Here is a 16,494-nt window from a genome sequence, read left to right as displayed (position 1 = left end):
GAGTTGCTAAGCAGAGGCTGAATGCTGATGGGCACACCCCACAAAGCCTGGAGGCAACTCTGGAAAATGAGAAATCTGGTAAAACACGTAGTTTTGATACAAAGAAATCAAAGAGAAGCTGCCGTGAGCAAAGCATGGTACCCAGGGATGCACAGTGGCTCAGTGCAGCTGGAAAAGCCAAGCTGGGAACAAAAGGAAGCAGCAGGAGGCAAAGCAGCCTGGTTTAGATTTACAGTACAGAGCAGATGAGGGGAAGAAGTGAGTTGAACTTGTCACCCTCAGATCAGGCAGATGCAGCCTGTTGCTGGAGACCCACTAATGGTGGCACCAGCCCAGCACAACACAGAGATGGAAATGTGGTAGGTAAAGGCCGGGGGGACAGACTGGCAGAGGGATGGCAATGATGACCACAGGGATGAAAGTCCACAGAAAATAGACCAACAGGTTCAAACCCAACTATTTCTACACAGAAGAAGGCTCTCGGGCTCCAGGATCCACATGGGAGGTGGGTGCAGCAGGGGACCAGGGCAGGCTGGTCCAAAGCTGAACCCCCACCTGGACATGAACACAGTGCCCACCCACACAGCCCTTCTCCCCATGGGTTCAGTCATGCTACAGACCCACAGCAGACTGAAGAGAGGGTTCAGGGACATGCAGGGCCAGCATCCCCACCACCTTCCCCTCCCAGGGAATGGCATGTCACCTACAGCACCCTCAGCCCCGGCTCGGGAAACCACAGCATCATATCCACCAGGTCAGAGCAATGCTGTTTTCCTGCTTTCCTTCCTCCTTGCTCCTAGAGACTCCCCAAGCTGTGGGTGGGTGGTCTAACAGGGACCTGGGCAAGGGCAATGGATTCACCCCTCTGGCAGGAGCAGGGCAGAGGGGACCAGGCAGGGCTTGGCTATTAAGCAAAGGAAGTGAAGGAGCTTGGGCTGTCCATGCCAAGCTCAGCACCCCTGCCCTGCCTGTCCCTGTCCTGTGCCACTGCTGCCGTGTGCTATGCCCATGTGCCTCCCAAGCAGCAGCACCACTGCACCTCTCCCCCCTCTGGCATCTCACCCTGGGTTCTGTGTGGGCTTGTTCTTCCCCTGTGCCTCTTCCTCTCGCTGCTTCTCACCTTCATGGCTGCTCCTCCTCTCCAGCCTCTGCCCCATCCCTGCTCCTGCCCTCCATGCAGCCGTGACAGCCAAACCCACAGGCAGCTGCATGGTGTGGCAGCCAGCCCAGCCCAGGGAGCTCTGGCACCACTTGGGCACTGCTGCTCCACCAAAGCTCCCTCTCACCCAAAAAGCTGCTGTGGAGGCTGCTGCTTCCTCTGCTCTGGCTAGGAGTCAAGGATGTCCTGCACCACTGGGAGCTGCAGGTTCCTGCATCCCCTGTCTGCATCCTCTGGCCCGGCTCTGCCAGCAGCTCCCTGAGGAGCTGACCCACTTTTAGCTGAAGCAGGGCAGGGGATGCCCAGTCCCACTGGCCCTGCTCTCACTCTGCCTTTCACTCATCTTTGATGTTTAATGTAAGTAAATAATGATGTGTTCCCAAGCCTTGCTGCTGCAAAGCACCTGAGGGACAACACAGGATAATTCTGTGAAACTATTTAGGTAGAGTGGACACAAGCTGCAGCATCATCTGCCTCCCATCCACCCAGCCCTGCCAAGGCACCTCTCCCTGCAGGCACTTGTTCTTTTGAACCCCCGGATGAGCCCAACACTAACTTATTCCATCAATGTCAGTGTTTTGGCAGGGATGATGCACACACACTGAGCACTGCTACGTTTCTGAATGAAGATGAAAGAACAAAACTGTAAGGGGAGTCAAACTGAGTCAGGGGGAGCAGGGCTTGAGCTGTCTGTGGGTGCCAGCAGCCCTGATGGAGCAGACGGGTACACCACTGAGGGAGAAGCTGTACTCACCCTCTCCAGGTCTTGCCTGAGGTGCATGAAGAGCTTTAAGCGTCGGTAGAGAACATCCTGCTCTTGCTGAGCCAAGTTGTCCACTTCATCTGTTTTTGGTGTCAGCAGCGGTTTGTTGGAGTTTGCTTTCCTCTTCAGCTTCCAGTACTGGTAGACAAAGTCCACCAGTGACTCGCTTAAGTCAAGGTTCTCCGCCACCTCTGAAGGCTTCACGAGCTCATAGAAGTCCTCCTCCAGCTGCTGGAGCTTCTGCTTCCGCAGCGTGACCTTCTCCAAGTCCAGCTGGGCTTGGTCGGACTCTGTCCGTGCCTCCTCGGGCAGCTTGGTGGCCCCGGTGCTGTGCTCAAGGCAGAAGGACTTGAACTTCACCTCATCGTTGTCTGCAAGGATCGTCCGCATGTCGAGGTTGTGGTCGAAGGCGCAGGTGACGTGGAATGCGGTGACACAGGCGGGCATGGAGCACTGCAGGACAAGGACAGGGCTCAGGGCCAGCGCCATCACTGAGGGGACACTCACCAACACGACAGGCAACACGGGCATGCCACAAACCCAGGGACACCACCAGGGTGACACCTGCATGACATGATGGATGCTCCACCACAGGAATTCCCAACGGAGGAACACCAGTATTGCCCCAGTCGCACAGACCCAAGGGCCCAACACCATAAACACGAGCAGAAGAACCCCAGGGTTTAAGAGGTGGCATTTTCCCACCTAACCTTCCTTAATCCACCTCTGTCACGGGCCCTGCTCATCTCTCACCTATCACAACCAGGAGCTTCCAAGCGTTCTTCCAACAAGACATGTCAAAAGCCAAAGAACAGCACGTGCCAATGGGATACTCCAAGACTGTCAGTGGATTTGTCCTGATTGAGAAATGCTCACCTGTATTTCACCCTCAAGCTACTCCCCCTCTGTTACCACATCTAAAGCCAGTATGCCATTTTTACTGGAAGCATACAGAACATGGCAAGGTTTAGGAGTGAACATGGGATCTAAGAAGCAGCCAATGCTCCTAAATGCCTTCCTCCTCAGGAAATTACACAGCCTCTAACTTGCTCCATTTAAAAAAGAAAGAAAAATGTAACTGGAGCAAAACATCACAAAACAAATGCTTTAGAACTTGTACATTGGCTACGACGTTGTCAAACTTGCATCAGATCGATTTTTTTAATCATCTTCCGAACTTACCTAAGGCTTAAATCACTTTGGATCCCACAGGCAACAAATCTCAGCCTGGTGTCCCACAGAGGAACTCCCACATGCCAGCGCTGTGCCCATGTCCATGTCAGCACCTTTTCCCCCTCCACTCATTAACTGTTTTTAATGGCTCAGAGTGTCAGGTAATTATTTCAACCATAATCCATAAGAAATCAGTCTATTCCAGCTGCTAATGACCAGTTAAACTGCAATAATGAGACCTTTTAAGTGGGCTATTACTGTAGGCACTACTTTGGCATTAACAGAAGAATTGTTCTTGTGGGGAATGAAGATGCACTTGTGGCCTGAAGGACCAGGTGGAGGATGTGAAATTTCCTGAATGTTGATGACAAACCATTTCGTTTTACTGGGGCTCTGCTGCACCTTAATTTTCAAAAAGAAAAATATATTCTGGTAGTGGCTGAGGAACAGAAGTTTTACAGCTTTTTATCATCATCCCATCCATCAGCCCTGAATCCTGCTCAGGCACCCGGGGCAGAACTTTTGTCATTGCTGCTTTTAGATACTTTCCTCTGACTTTTTTTATGAGTCTGCTGGTGCTCAAGAAGCTGCCAGGACCAAGAAAAGCATAGGCAAGCATTGTCCAAATCCTTCACTTCCAGAGCTCCCCAGGCCCTGCTCCAAAGCCTCAGAGAGCAGTGGGAAGAGCTGGATGCAGCTGTGGCTGTACCAGCATGGCTCTGGGCACTAACTCCTGCAGGCACCACAAGCAAGCGGATTATGAACACCAACACCACGTTCATCCTGTTTAAAAATGGCCATTTGGTCCTAATTTCAGTCTGAAATTGTTCACAAAAATATCTGGTAATTGCAAAACTCAACTCCTTCTGCTATGCTGCTGGCACTCGCTTGGAGCCTGGCACTGTGAGGGACCCACTGATGCTCCCTGTGCCAGCCCAGGGCACTCACCACCACAGTGGGCAGAGGGTGCCTGCCCTGCCACCCCGGCCTTCCCCTGGGACAAGCCCTGTCACAGCCACACACACAGCTGAAGCACCAGCTCTGTTCCCAAGTACTTATTTTTGGCAACGAAGGAGGGACAGAGGGAGCCCAGCCTGACTTGCAGCTTCCAGATTTACTCAGGGCAGTCAGTATATCACATACTGGCTTTTAAAGCACACACAGTGCTGTCCCTTCCCTTCTGTTTCTGCCATCAGTGCTAAAAACAGCATTAACAACACGCCCATGTCTTCTGCCAGGACAGTGTCCTGCTACCAGGAATGACCATCACTCCACCTTAGGAATAAAGCAAATCCAGTGCCACTCATCCTGGATCTCTCTACTCCAACAGATGGCAAGCAGCACTCGTCAGAAACTGTGCCCAAAATGCAAACAGAAAATAATTAGGCAATTCAGCTGACAGGGTAACAACGAAAGATACCTGGTCGGCCACAGCCACTGAGGGACCCTGGATAAACTAACAATAAAAACATATTGATCCATCCCAGAATGGTGCTGGAACGGAGCCACTTGTGGCAGGAGGGAGGGATCTGTCACACAGAATGAGCCAGGCTCAAAGACTGGAGCAGTCCCCGCTTCGTTACTGATGGTGCTTCATTATCTTACAGCACCTTTCATTCAAGCCCTTCAGCACACTTTGCTTATCCAGGCAACTCCATTCCCAAACAAACCCGTGAGAGAGAGAGAGGGTAAAAACTGCCCCAGAGATTTAACGTGGGCTCCTAATTAGTCCTGAAATCATTCTTACTGGGAATAAACAGAGAGATGATTTTAGTTGCCAAGGTCATTCAAACAGAAGTTCAGCAGCTTGCAGAGGTGCTCCGCTGCAGTTTGGGGCTACGGGGAAGGAAGCGGCTCCTCCAACAGACCTGCAAGGGGAGCTCAGGAAGGAAAAATTAATTACCGGTGCTGAACACTGGCCAAGCCATCAGACACAACACTTCTGCATCCTTAAAAAACTACCATGTGATTTTTCATGACCACAGATGGTCTGGAGCCTGGTAGAGCTTCTCAGCTAAAAATGGCAATTTCAGCCTCACAGACTCCTGGAAGGATGTGGGGCAGAGGATGGATGGGACTGGGGCAGCACGGGCAACACACCCTGCTCTTATCCCTGGTGCCACGTGCTGCCTTTTCAGGACTACAGGCAGAAGACAGCTTTGGGAACCACCAGTTATCCTAGAGGATGAGGACCAGGGGCACTGCTTGCTCAATGGGAGGAGGCAGCAGTGGGCAGAGAAGTGATGATGAACAGGGGAGTGATGAAGGACATTTCCAAGGACTTTATCTCCTAAAAGCAACAACAAAAAGAAAGCTGGAAGATAATGACTTCTTTGGAGAAGCTTGCCAACAACCAAGAGAGCCCTGGCATTCTGTGCTGCCTCAGTGAGCTCTTCCAGTCGCTCTCACAAGCAAGGAGTCCCAAAAAAGCATGGTCAGGACTCAGGCTGTACCAGAGCCTGGCTCCTGGCACTCTCTTTTCCATCTCAGAAATGCAAACAAGAAAATTCCTCCTGCATTCTGAGCTCTCTGGCATCTCCTGATGTCTGACCACAAGAACCACCATGAAGTAATGACTTCCCCTGAACAGGACTCGGGCAGAGGGTGTCTCCAGAGCTGCATCCCTGCACAGCATCCAGTACCTTAAGCTCAGTCACAGTCACACCAAGCTACACTGGGCTCACAGCTCTGTACCAGAGAGCAGTGGTAGAGTTATGTGCAGCAGCAAGGCCAAAGGCATGGACAGCAGCAGGGAGCTGCTGTTTCTTTCCCTTTTGATGGTCAAATTTGGATGGGGGAGAAACACTTCCACACACAGAGGTCCCTACAAAGACTCCTCGTGTTTGTCTCTGCAAGTGTGGCTGAGGTGGGTGTTTTCTCAAGCTGCAGTGCTGCCTCTGAGATGCCCTGCTTGGATGACAGTCTTCTACTCCTCCAGCCTGCCTCCCAGATTTCACCTTCACAAAACCCTCTTGGCCACTTGAAAAAACCCCCTCCTGGAAGCAACTTCCTTCTTTCTGCAGACCTGCCCACCTGCAGCACCTGACTGCTGCTGCCAGGAACAAACACCCAATGCTTCTGCAGAAAACAACATCCTCCTTTCAGAGCTGGGTCACAAACCCAAAATGCTGACAAGGGTAGATCCCACCTGTATAAACAGGCACTAGCAAAAATATGCTCCACAAAATATGCTCCATAAAATATGCTCCACAAAATGTGCTCCATAAACATAAGCTTTCAAAACAGAGCTCTGTACCATGGATGAGTACAGAGCGTATTTATTTACCCATGGGTGTTAATTTACCCCATAAATCCTTACATAAAGGCACTGCCTGCTTTTTTGTCACTTCTCCCCCTTTTCCTTGAAGCAAAACCATCCCGCACACGGCGGGGTGGCCTCGGCAAACGCTCCAGTGGCAATCTTGTGAAGACTTGTAAACCATGAGCTGCCAGCACATGAGGCAGCAAGGCTCCTGTTCTGTCTCAGGTGACCTTTAATGCAAATCCATTCAGTACCCGGGATCTCACAGCTCCCATGTCGTGATGGCACTAAGAGGATGAAGCCTGAGAGACACTGAATTCTTTCTGATGCTGCCAAGCCTGTTTGCTTCCTTCCCTGCCCCTCTGTTCTTTGAAAGCAGTTGCCATTCTGACACAGTATCTCCATCTGGCAGGGTGAATAAGCACCCAGAGCCATCAAAAAAATGAGTCAATGCGACAGATTTAAAGAAGTATTGTGAGATTTCATTTCAAACTATGAGGATTACTTTTAAATAGCTGCCTTTAAGGTATTAAACCCAAGATGACAGCACAAACACAGCTCAGCACTGCAGAGCTCCTATCCCTGCTGTCCTTCTGCCACCAGCCAGCATCTCCTGGTCCATGGTCATTGCTGCAAACACTGACTTCCACCGTGCAGCTCCTGCTGAGGTACTGGAGCTGATCACATGGGGTCAGGACACATCCCAAAATTTATCTGTATTTTTCAAAGCTTAATGGCTATTCTCTGGGACCACCAAGACATCACACTGGCCAAGCAGCTGGAAGGAGAGGGAATCATGGGGTTCAGCAGGGCTCCCCAAATGCCCTCATCACACCAAGAGTGCTGCATTATGGATGGGAGTTTCTGCTCTGCTCCCCAAGAACAGAGATCATGGCGTGGGAAGCTATGTCCCACTTTTGCAATAGAGAAGCCTGGAGAATTCTGCTTTCTATCTGAAAACAGAATTTCTGCCTCTCCTGTTGTGGGGAGAGCAGGCAATCTGGTATCTGCAGTGGTTTGTTTAGGTGTGACACACCAGAAAATGTGGAAATGTAATACTTGGCAAGTACTTTATTTTCCCAGCCAGCAGGCCAGTGAGGACTATCCAACCCTGGTGCACCCTGATATCCCCACAACTGAAAGGCTCACTGACCCCCTGAGGTTTGTGAAATACTTGTGTTATGTATCCCATGAGCATTCTGGGATTCACTTTCCTGGCAGCCTCACAAAGCCCTTCTCCTGGTGGTTTCTGATCTAAATCAAGGTCATTTGCAGTCCCAGTAATTAATGTCACTACAGCAACACCACTGTGTTATGCAAATAAAGTTAATCTAGATTTCTAGCACTCAGTGCATTAAATGATTGCAAACAACATCTGATGATGCCTGACAGGCTCTTGTCATTAAGTTTACTCAGAACAGAAGTAAGAGTCATTCAGACCATGTCCTTCAGCATCTCAAGACTCTCCAGGGGCTAATACAGGTACAACCCCAGAGCTCTGAGTTTCTCCAGTGCCAAGTTACATACCTGAATGCATGTCCCAGTGCACTCCTTGCAGAGGCTGCAGGACAAAGCCCATCTGCTTGCTGGGATATGTGAGATCTTCGTAATGGGTTCCATTTTTTCAGGACATCCAATGCTAACCTGGCCACAAGATAGAACACAAGTTGTAAATATCGGCCGTGGTCCCAAATCTCCTACAAGGGGATGCCTGTGGCAGTCTGAATGAGGGATTATATTTCTTATTCTTCAGGGTCAGCTGTAATTTGGAAAAAAAACCCAAACTCCCAAAACCAGAAACAAATCTGGATGACAAAGAAGAAAAAATTTATGTTGCTTTTTCCTCTGCATGAATTCCTCATCTGACGTGTATCTCAGATGGGCATATGAAATTAGCCTTACTCTGCTCAAAGGTATGCCCCTCCCTCTGTGGCCTTACAGCCCAATTCTCTGCCCTCCTTTAATTAGCAGCTTCTTGGCTGCTAATTAAACACAGGACAACTTCCCGGCCTTGTGGCTCTGGCACAGCCTGACGAGCCAAACTGCATTTGTTATTTACACCGTTAACAAACACCCTGGGCCAAGACCCGAAACCTCCGGGTGCCCACCCAGGCGTCAGGAGGAGGCTGGAAACCGCCTTACTTCAGGTATCCATAAGGCACAGCTAACGTGGACCCACTTCGTCCCGCTGCGGGTGGGCTTCAGCGCTCCCCCCCTCTTGGGGCACAGCAGACACTTGGGCTGGACGCCGAGGGCGCAGGTCCGGCACAGCCAGCTCCCGATGGGCACCTTCAGGATGCCATAGCACGCCTGTGGAGACAAGAGCGGTAAAAACAGGAGCAGGCTCCTGGGCTAAAGGGATTGCAGCTTTTATTATCAATAAAGAAAGGCCTAAGGCAAGGGGGCCCGCGGGCCGAGCAGGAGCGCTCCCGTCGAGGATGCTGCAGCAGCGCCGGCGCTGGGGCTGCTCAGCAGCGATGGCCCCCATGTCCCAGATGGAGCAGCACGATTCAGTGGGTCAGAAGCCCCTTTTTATCCTGTTTTTTATCCCTTTGGATTGGTTTCTTTTTGGATCCTTCATTTGCACGAAGGTTTAAGGTGCCTGACTGGCCCATTACAGCTCCGTCCAGGCTGGCTGGTTTCGCGTGGGGGGTGGTGCACTTTGCTGAGCTGTGTTATGGTACTGTTGAGTACAGTATACCTTATAACTACCCTTTTAACCCCTTTTACAATATAATAACCAAACTAACAGTACATGCTCAATGATTTAGCAACTATTTTACAACAGTTTCTAACCTATTTTTAACATGAGGGACAAGGGTTAATCCAGCAGCCCAGGATGAACATCCCACCCGACCTCCTCCATCACTCCCACCTTTCTCCCTGCTGCTGCATCCCAGTAAACAGCAGACTCAATGCAGCACAGACAGGGAGCTGAAGTTCTTCCTTACTACCTTCCCTGTTTCCACACGGATGCTCATGGTGGATCAGTGCGTCCTGGGTTTTAATTAAAAGCTAAGTATAAACGTGTGCTGTGCACCATGCCAAGCACAACCTGGATCCAGGCTGGGGGTGGGCAGAGCCCCCAACCACCATCAGCTCTGCGGTGCAGACATCTGCCTGCTCATGTCCTGCCCGTTCCTGACCCATGATGACTGGGAAAAGTTAGAAATGCTGTGCAGAGAAATCTTCTGAGGTCACTGAGGGCTGAAAAGCCACAAGCCCATGATTGAGAAAGTTGACCACACTGGTTAGAGACCCAGCACAGCCCAAAGGGGAAGCAAAAATAAATACGGAAAGGCAAAAAGGGGAAGCCAATAGTCATGAATGTAAATGAGATGGGAGGAACCAAAAAGGATAATAAATCTTCAGGATGACACATCTAAAGGGGGCAGAGACAAGTCTCCAGCCAAGAGAGTGAGAACTGAAGGACTTGGGATCCCTGGAGCTCCCTGACCTGCTGTGGTAATGCAGGACACTGAGAAGCCAAAGTGTTTAATAAATATTTCTCTTCCATACTTGGGGAAGAGCCAAATGATAAGCTATATCACATAATGATAAATACTTCCCACTTTCACCATGATTTATGGCTGTATTAAACAGCTACTACTAAAACTAGAGAATTTTTAACTGGCAGGTCCTGATAACTCACACTTAAAGGGTTTTCAGAGGGTGACACACTGCCTTGGGCACTAACACAGGGCTGTGCCCCTATTTAAAGCGAGGAGATGCAATTAATTCTACATCTGGCTGCTCTGACATCCCTGCAGAAGGCAAGCAGCCAGTGCTGACAAGGACTCCCAGCACTGGTAGCTGTAAATTGAGCCCAGGCATTCATCAGATCCACTTCTTGAAGTTTACCCCCAAAAAGAGCAGCTTCTTCTCCTGCTGCTGCAGGTCATTGTCACTGCAAGAGACAGTGCTGTGGGTGGGGAGAGGAACAGAGGGGGCACAGGGAGATGTGTGAGCTTGGCAAAAGCACATCATTGGTCTCTACTGGCCCAGAAGAGACTACAACATGACTTTAGGTTGCCCCAAATCACAAATTGATAGTGGTTTCCTAGTGGAAAAAGACATTTGCGAACAGATTATTGGGATAACAAGGAATTAAGAGAGGAAATATTATTGCTGTGAGTCTACACGGTTCAAAGAGACTTAACTCTGTGTCTCACAGTGCCTCCAAATCTGATAGATAAATCATTTCTGGAATACAGTTTTATAAAACGTGATTTATTACCAGGCAGGAATCAGCCTGATATGTACTAGCAGCAGAATGAACTGGCAGACTCATCTCAAAATCCAGGGGAAAGCAGGAATTATGACTATCTTTAGCATTATTTACTATTTATTTCTAGTGATTTTAGGTGCAGTTCTGCTCCTGAGAAGCAAACACAGGTCTTCTGTCCCAGACAAGGACCAGCTCTAGAAACAAAGTGCATTATCAGCTAAACACATTTTCAAGTCCAGCACCAGGCAGAAGGTGCTCCAGAAATATGAAGCCAGAGGAATGCTGAATAGGAGCAGCACAGCTATTTTTATTGCTGCATCTATTTGGGGTGCAACATCACTGAGAAGTAGATGCCAAAAAACCAGGGAGGATGCCAAGCCACAGACGAGCTTGGTGTGGTCCATGGAACAGAGGGCAGGTTCAGCCATGTGCCACACCAGGGAAAGGGAATTCAGTGATGACAGGTGGCTGGAAACTGAAGGTGGATCATTCCCATGCTAAACAGGAGGGTGATGCTGTCACTGTGAGAGCCATGAACTGTGATTCAGCAGTGGGGGGCAGGACTCCACCTTGCTGACAATTTTAAAAGGACAACTGCCTGTGCTTTCTAAAAGCTTCACTTCACAGTAATTAACGAACAGCAAGCCTCGTGGCCTGTGCTATGCAGGTGAAGTGAGTACAACAGTATCACCTGGCACCATAACCCACACTGTGTGTCCCGAGCCCCTGCCCAAGGGGATGCAGGAGGACAAGGCATGGCCCTGGTGAAGCCCATGGCACCAGCACCCATATGCCTGCAGCGTCACTCCCAGCAGGTTTTGGACGTGGTGCTGGCAGAGGCATGGTGCAGGTTAGATAACCATGATGCCAGGTAACACCCTGCACTGCAGCTCTGGCCTTCATGGCTTAGGGTGTAAATCGGGGCAGAGATTAAATCACAGGCAGCTTATGGGCTGCCACAGGGCTTAGGGCTGGACTTCGCTCCCTGAAAACAACCGAAAATCCCTCTTTTCTTTCAGCAGCCTTGAAATCCAGGCTGCTGTGTCCCCTTCTGCAGCACTGGGGCTGCTGCTTTAAGTGGAGCCCACACGGTGCCACAGCTCCTCCTGAGTCCCTGCTGCGGCTCATGCCAGCTCACAGCCTGACACTGCCACTTGGGCTTGTTAAAAAAGAACCCAAGACAAAAAAATACCTCGAACCCAACCCTGAATCATTCTGGTATTTTGTGGAATCTGATTCACTGATGGAAACCATTCAAAACACCCACCACCCGCAACTATAGATATCTCCAGTGCTCTCCCACCTCCAGGAAGCACTGATGGAAAAGCTGCCCAGAAGATGAGCAAATGGCTCTCTTTAGAACTAAAAAAACCCAAAACCGTTCCCACAGAGGGTGAAGCCCAGGTGCTGCTGCTGCCATCCCAGCACCACACAGTGCTTCCCCTTGAAGCACAATCATAAAACCTCCCTGGGTCCACGAGGGACCCAGGAGATCCTCACGTGGCTGCCTTCCCCTTGTCAAGGTTCCCCCAAAAGCAGGAGGCCCAGTGACATCCCCCCAGCAAGAGCTTGAAGCACTAGCATTCAATTCTAAAAATAAAATTATTTTCCTCCAGGCAGCAAAATAAAATGAAATCCCACGCTCACACTGTGGGGAAGCTGGGACAGAAACCCTGCGATGTGAGACCACACTGGTGGAGCTGGAAGGTCCAACCACTCCCCAGACAAAGCAGAGGAGGAAGCTGGAGGGTCTGTGCAAGCCCATCCCTATGGTGAGCACAGGACTGCAGACCCACATCCCACCCAGCCACCTGCCAAGTCTTGCACACAGTGCTGGTCACCTGAATGTGATAAAGATCCCACTGGGGTTCAATAAACGGGGTAAAGAAGAACAAGCATATTAAAGGACAAGGAGACATAAAATAAAATATCCCAGAGACCAGAGAATAAGGAGGAAGGGGCACTTCAACCTCTGGTTGTGTGTTTCCGTGGGGGAAATAAATGGTGGGGGTAAGAAAGTAGGAAAAGCAAGTTTGCTGTCTGCCAGCTATCCAAGACCCCACTGCTGTCCCCACTCCTCTGGAACTGCACTTGGGATGCACAAGGAAAGCCTACCAGGTGTCTACAGCAGCCCAGGGGAAGGGATGGACGGGCATGGGAGGAACCCAGAAAAGGAGGGTACCAGAGTGTGATGAGCAGAGCCATGTGCTGCCACCTCGCCCAGCACCAGGGCTCACCTGGTGCACGCAGACGTTGCACTTGTCACAAAACACCATCTCACTGCCATCCTCCCCTTCGGGCTCACCTGGTGCACGCAGACGTTGCACTTGTCACAAAACACCATCTCGTTGCCGTCCTCCCCCTCGGGCGAGCGGCACACGTCACACACCACGTCCTCGTCGTACTCGATGCCCAAGCCCTCCTCGGTCTCGATGGCGATGTTCATGTTCTCGTAGCACATGGTCTCCAGCTCCTCCAGCACTCGCTCCAGGGTGATCTCGTCCAGCTCGGGCTTTTCTGCAAGGCAGAGGGCAGAGCATGAAGGCAGAGCAAGAAGGCAGAGCATGAGGGCAGAGCCACCGAAGCAGCTCCGGCACAGGCGCCCAGCCGCCTTCGGGGAGCGTTTTGCCAGGGGCTGAGCATTTCAGATGGCAGCTCAAGAGCAAATCCACAGCGAGGGTGAAAGCGGCGATTCGGAAAAGGGCTGCTCCTAACTCGGGATGCAGTTTATATTTCATAGACAGTAACAAAATATTGCTGCTGGCTGAGAGGAAGGAAACCCATTCAGCTGAAGCAATGCGGATAATTGGGGCTGACAGTTTAAATGTTCAAGGAGACAAGTTTTGCAAAGATGCTTTCTGCAGAAGGGCTCAGACAAGCTTTGGCAACACAGAGTCAGTGCTTTAATTGTTAAGACTGAAAATTGACCATTTTAAGGCCAATTAAACGGAAATGTAAAACTGAAGCCAAAGGCAGAAATTGAGCATATATGAGGGGGTTTTTTTTGTGTTTGGGTTTAGTGAAATCGGGAGGTCACACCCAGGAGAGTCTTTTATTCCCCCCACACCAGGATCTTAAATGGAGAGGGGCGGCAGAGATGCTTTACCAGAGCTTTCTCCACACAGACAACCAGGAATGTAAGGTTAATAAGAAGCAGAGGTTTTTTAGAGCAGCAGCCTCTAGGAGAGAGATGCCCAGGTGCCTTTAGACAGGGCATGCTGCTGCCCTGTCTAAATCACTCAAAATGGTGCCATACAGAAAAGGCTTGTACCAGAGGTGCTGCCTCCCACCTGCACACAAAGGTCCTGGTGCCACAAATGCAACATGAGGTCACTCCAGGCAAGGAAGAAAATCTGTGAGGAGCAGGAGTGAGGTTCCCCGTGAAGGGTTAGAGGCAGAGTTAATCCCCCATCACACCCTGTCTCCCAATGAGCTCTATGTCATCAGAGCAGAAGGGATGGGGACAACAGAAGTACCAGCAGGATGTAATACAAAACAACTAGACTTTGTAGTTCATTAGTGTGAAATATGCACAACTGACCAGACAGTGGAGGAGCCTGACCCAAACTGCTGTTCACCCTTCTTGTTCCAAAGCAATGGAAGAAAATACTTCATTTATAAGCAGAGATGGAGAAAAAGGGCTTGAGGAAGAACCTGTAAGGACCAGTTACTAATTAAATGTTCAGTGAAAAATGTGGTATCCTGGTCATCTCTCAAGCCGCAGTGTGATGTCCTGTTCTGCACTGAGATCTGGGCTGCTCCAAAGCCCCAAGGGATGGGGTTGCAGGGGTCCCAGCACCTCTGGCTGGATAGGGCTGGCAGAGGCTGCATCTTTCCCCCCATAGCCACTGATCAACTGAAAAAACTCTGTCAAGGGGGAAAGCATCACGTAGGCGAGCTCGGCAAGCAAACGCACCATTGTCTGCCTTTTTAAGCTCTTCCCCAATGTTTCACTGGCACGGTTTCCCTTGGCTTGACAAGTCCCTGCAAACATCCAGCCTGGCATTTTACACGTCTATGTGGAGTCTGAGATACCATCTAAGACAGACAACACTGCTCCCTATCACAGCCCTTTCAAGAGCTCGGGCTGCTGTGCTGCAGCACGCCAAGGAACCTGCTGATACCTGTTTGATTCCGCAGCACCCCGGCGATGGGCGTGGGATCTCGGCCCCGGGCTGGCACAGCTGCCTGGGGCCTCTGCAGCCCAGCAATGTGAAGCATCCTGCACTAGCACAGCGAGTTCTGAGCACCAGGGCTGGGATGGAGCCACCATCCTGCTCTTGGCACCGTTCCGGTTGGATGTCATGGAAACATGGAATGGTTGAGCTTGGAAGGGACCTTAAAGATCTTTCTGTTCCAGCCTCCCCTCCATGGGCAGGGACAAATTCCACTAGACATGGTTGCTCCAAGCCCTGTCCAACTGTTCCCTTGAACACTTCCAGCCACAGCTTCTCTTGGTAACCTGTGCCAGAGCCTCCCAACCCCCACAGGAAAAAATTTATTTCCAATATCTAATCTAAATTGGAATCCAATATCTAATCTAAATCTTTCAACTCAAAGCCATCCCCCCTTGTCCTATCATTGCCTGCATGTTACAGAGAAAGTTAGAGCATTATTTTTGCCTTAATGGAGTCCCTTTAGAAACACACCACCCGAGGTGCACTTGCTCAACATGATTTTATGTGAGTATTAAACCAGTCCAGCAAGAATATCCTCCTCTTGGTCAGGATTTCAACTCCCCATCTGTCACCATGAGTTTGGGCATTGGAGTGCCAGTCTGGAGTTATCCATTCCTTCCAACAATTCAGGCTCTGCTCTTCTGGAAAGCAAAATAATCACCAAGGTGTTCCCGATCCTTTTCCCCACACACCTTCCAAAGCTGCCCTGTGCTCATGGGAGAGGGCAGGCAGAGAGCTGGCAGCTGCAGGCAGCATGAGGAAGGAAAGGGAGGGGGTTTTCCACAGGAATCACAAACTCAACCTTGCCCAGGGTCAGGATCATGCTGGCATTGCCACTATTCCACTTCACCTCGAGTGGAAAGAAGCAGCACCCATCCCACCCCCTGAATTTTCCACCATCACCTGCTTAACCCTGGGGAGAAAGTTCATGCTGATCCCAAAATTCCTGTGCCAGAGGAAGGCCAGAGGCAGAGGGAGAGCAGCACTTTGGTGGGGTTCCCTCATCAGCCTCTGTGGCATGCAGCTGTGACAGCCCTACATGGGAGTATGGATCCATCCCCTGCACACACACACACACACACACAGAGGCACTCTCCACTCCATTTAGGTGTAATTACATTAGGAATGCACTTGCCAAGCCTCATCCCAAACACCTCGGAGCTTATTGAATTGACAATTGCACTTGATGGGGATGAAGCGATTAATCGTTTATGAAACACTAAACAATGGGGCCTGGGGGGGAAGTGCTTTTTCCATTTGTGCTCCATTTATCTCCTTCTGTATCACATGAAGTTTGTGCTACTAAACTCCATTCATAAAATTGCCATCTTTTTGGCTGCAAAAGCTCTCTCTTTATTGATCGTGGCCAGCTAAACAGCAAACAAAAAAATCCTCCACCAAAACACTCCCTGTGTGTACATGCACAAGTGACACTATCATTGTCCCCAGAGAAGGAAAGCAAAGACACGGACAACTGATCTTGGCCACAACGAACAAATCCAGTGATGTCCACATTTGGGACCATTACCACGTCAGCGGGCTCTACCTGCTGACCAAGAGAACAGTATTTTCACTTGGTTAAGGTGTGCCAAGGTCTTAGGCAAGAAAAGAAAGCTTTTCTGAGCCCCCAGAGAAGACAGCAGTGATAGCCATGAACTTCTTCACAGTTTGTCTGGAGGGACACAGGCAAGAGGTGAGGCTTCAATCCCGTCCAATATAATCCCTGGCTAT

General features: G+C 50.3%; 1 protein-coding gene across 4 annotated transcripts in view; it reads right to left on the bottom strand.

Moving 5' to 3' along the window:
- JADE2 (jade family PHD finger 2) overlaps positions 1-16,494 on the bottom strand; it is a 73,796-nt gene that overhangs the window by 13,327 nt on the left and 43,975 nt on the right. For all 4 annotated transcript variants that reach the window (XM_038149838.1, XM_038149839.1, XM_038149837.1 and 1 more), the window contains 4 exons: positions 12,891-13,102; positions 8,500-8,667; positions 7,885-8,001; positions 1,914-2,375 (listed from right to left, as the gene is read on the bottom strand). In XM_038149838.1, coding sequence (XP_038005766.1) covers positions 1,914-2,375; positions 7,885-8,001; positions 8,500-8,667; positions 12,891-13,102 — 959 coding nt within the window. The remainder of the gene's footprint in view (positions 1-1,913; positions 2,376-7,884; positions 8,002-8,499; positions 8,668-12,890; positions 13,103-16,494) is intronic.

This window comes from Motacilla alba, chromosome 13 (assembly GCF_015832195.1).
Source record: "Motacilla alba alba isolate MOTALB_02 chromosome 13, Motacilla_alba_V1.0_pri, whole genome shotgun sequence".
In the NCBI taxonomy this organism is placed as follows: domain Eukaryota; kingdom Metazoa; phylum Chordata; class Aves; order Passeriformes; family Motacillidae; genus Motacilla; species Motacilla alba.
The sequence above is the reverse complement of the archived record's forward strand: the minus strand, read 5'-3'. Positions and strand labels throughout refer to the sequence as shown.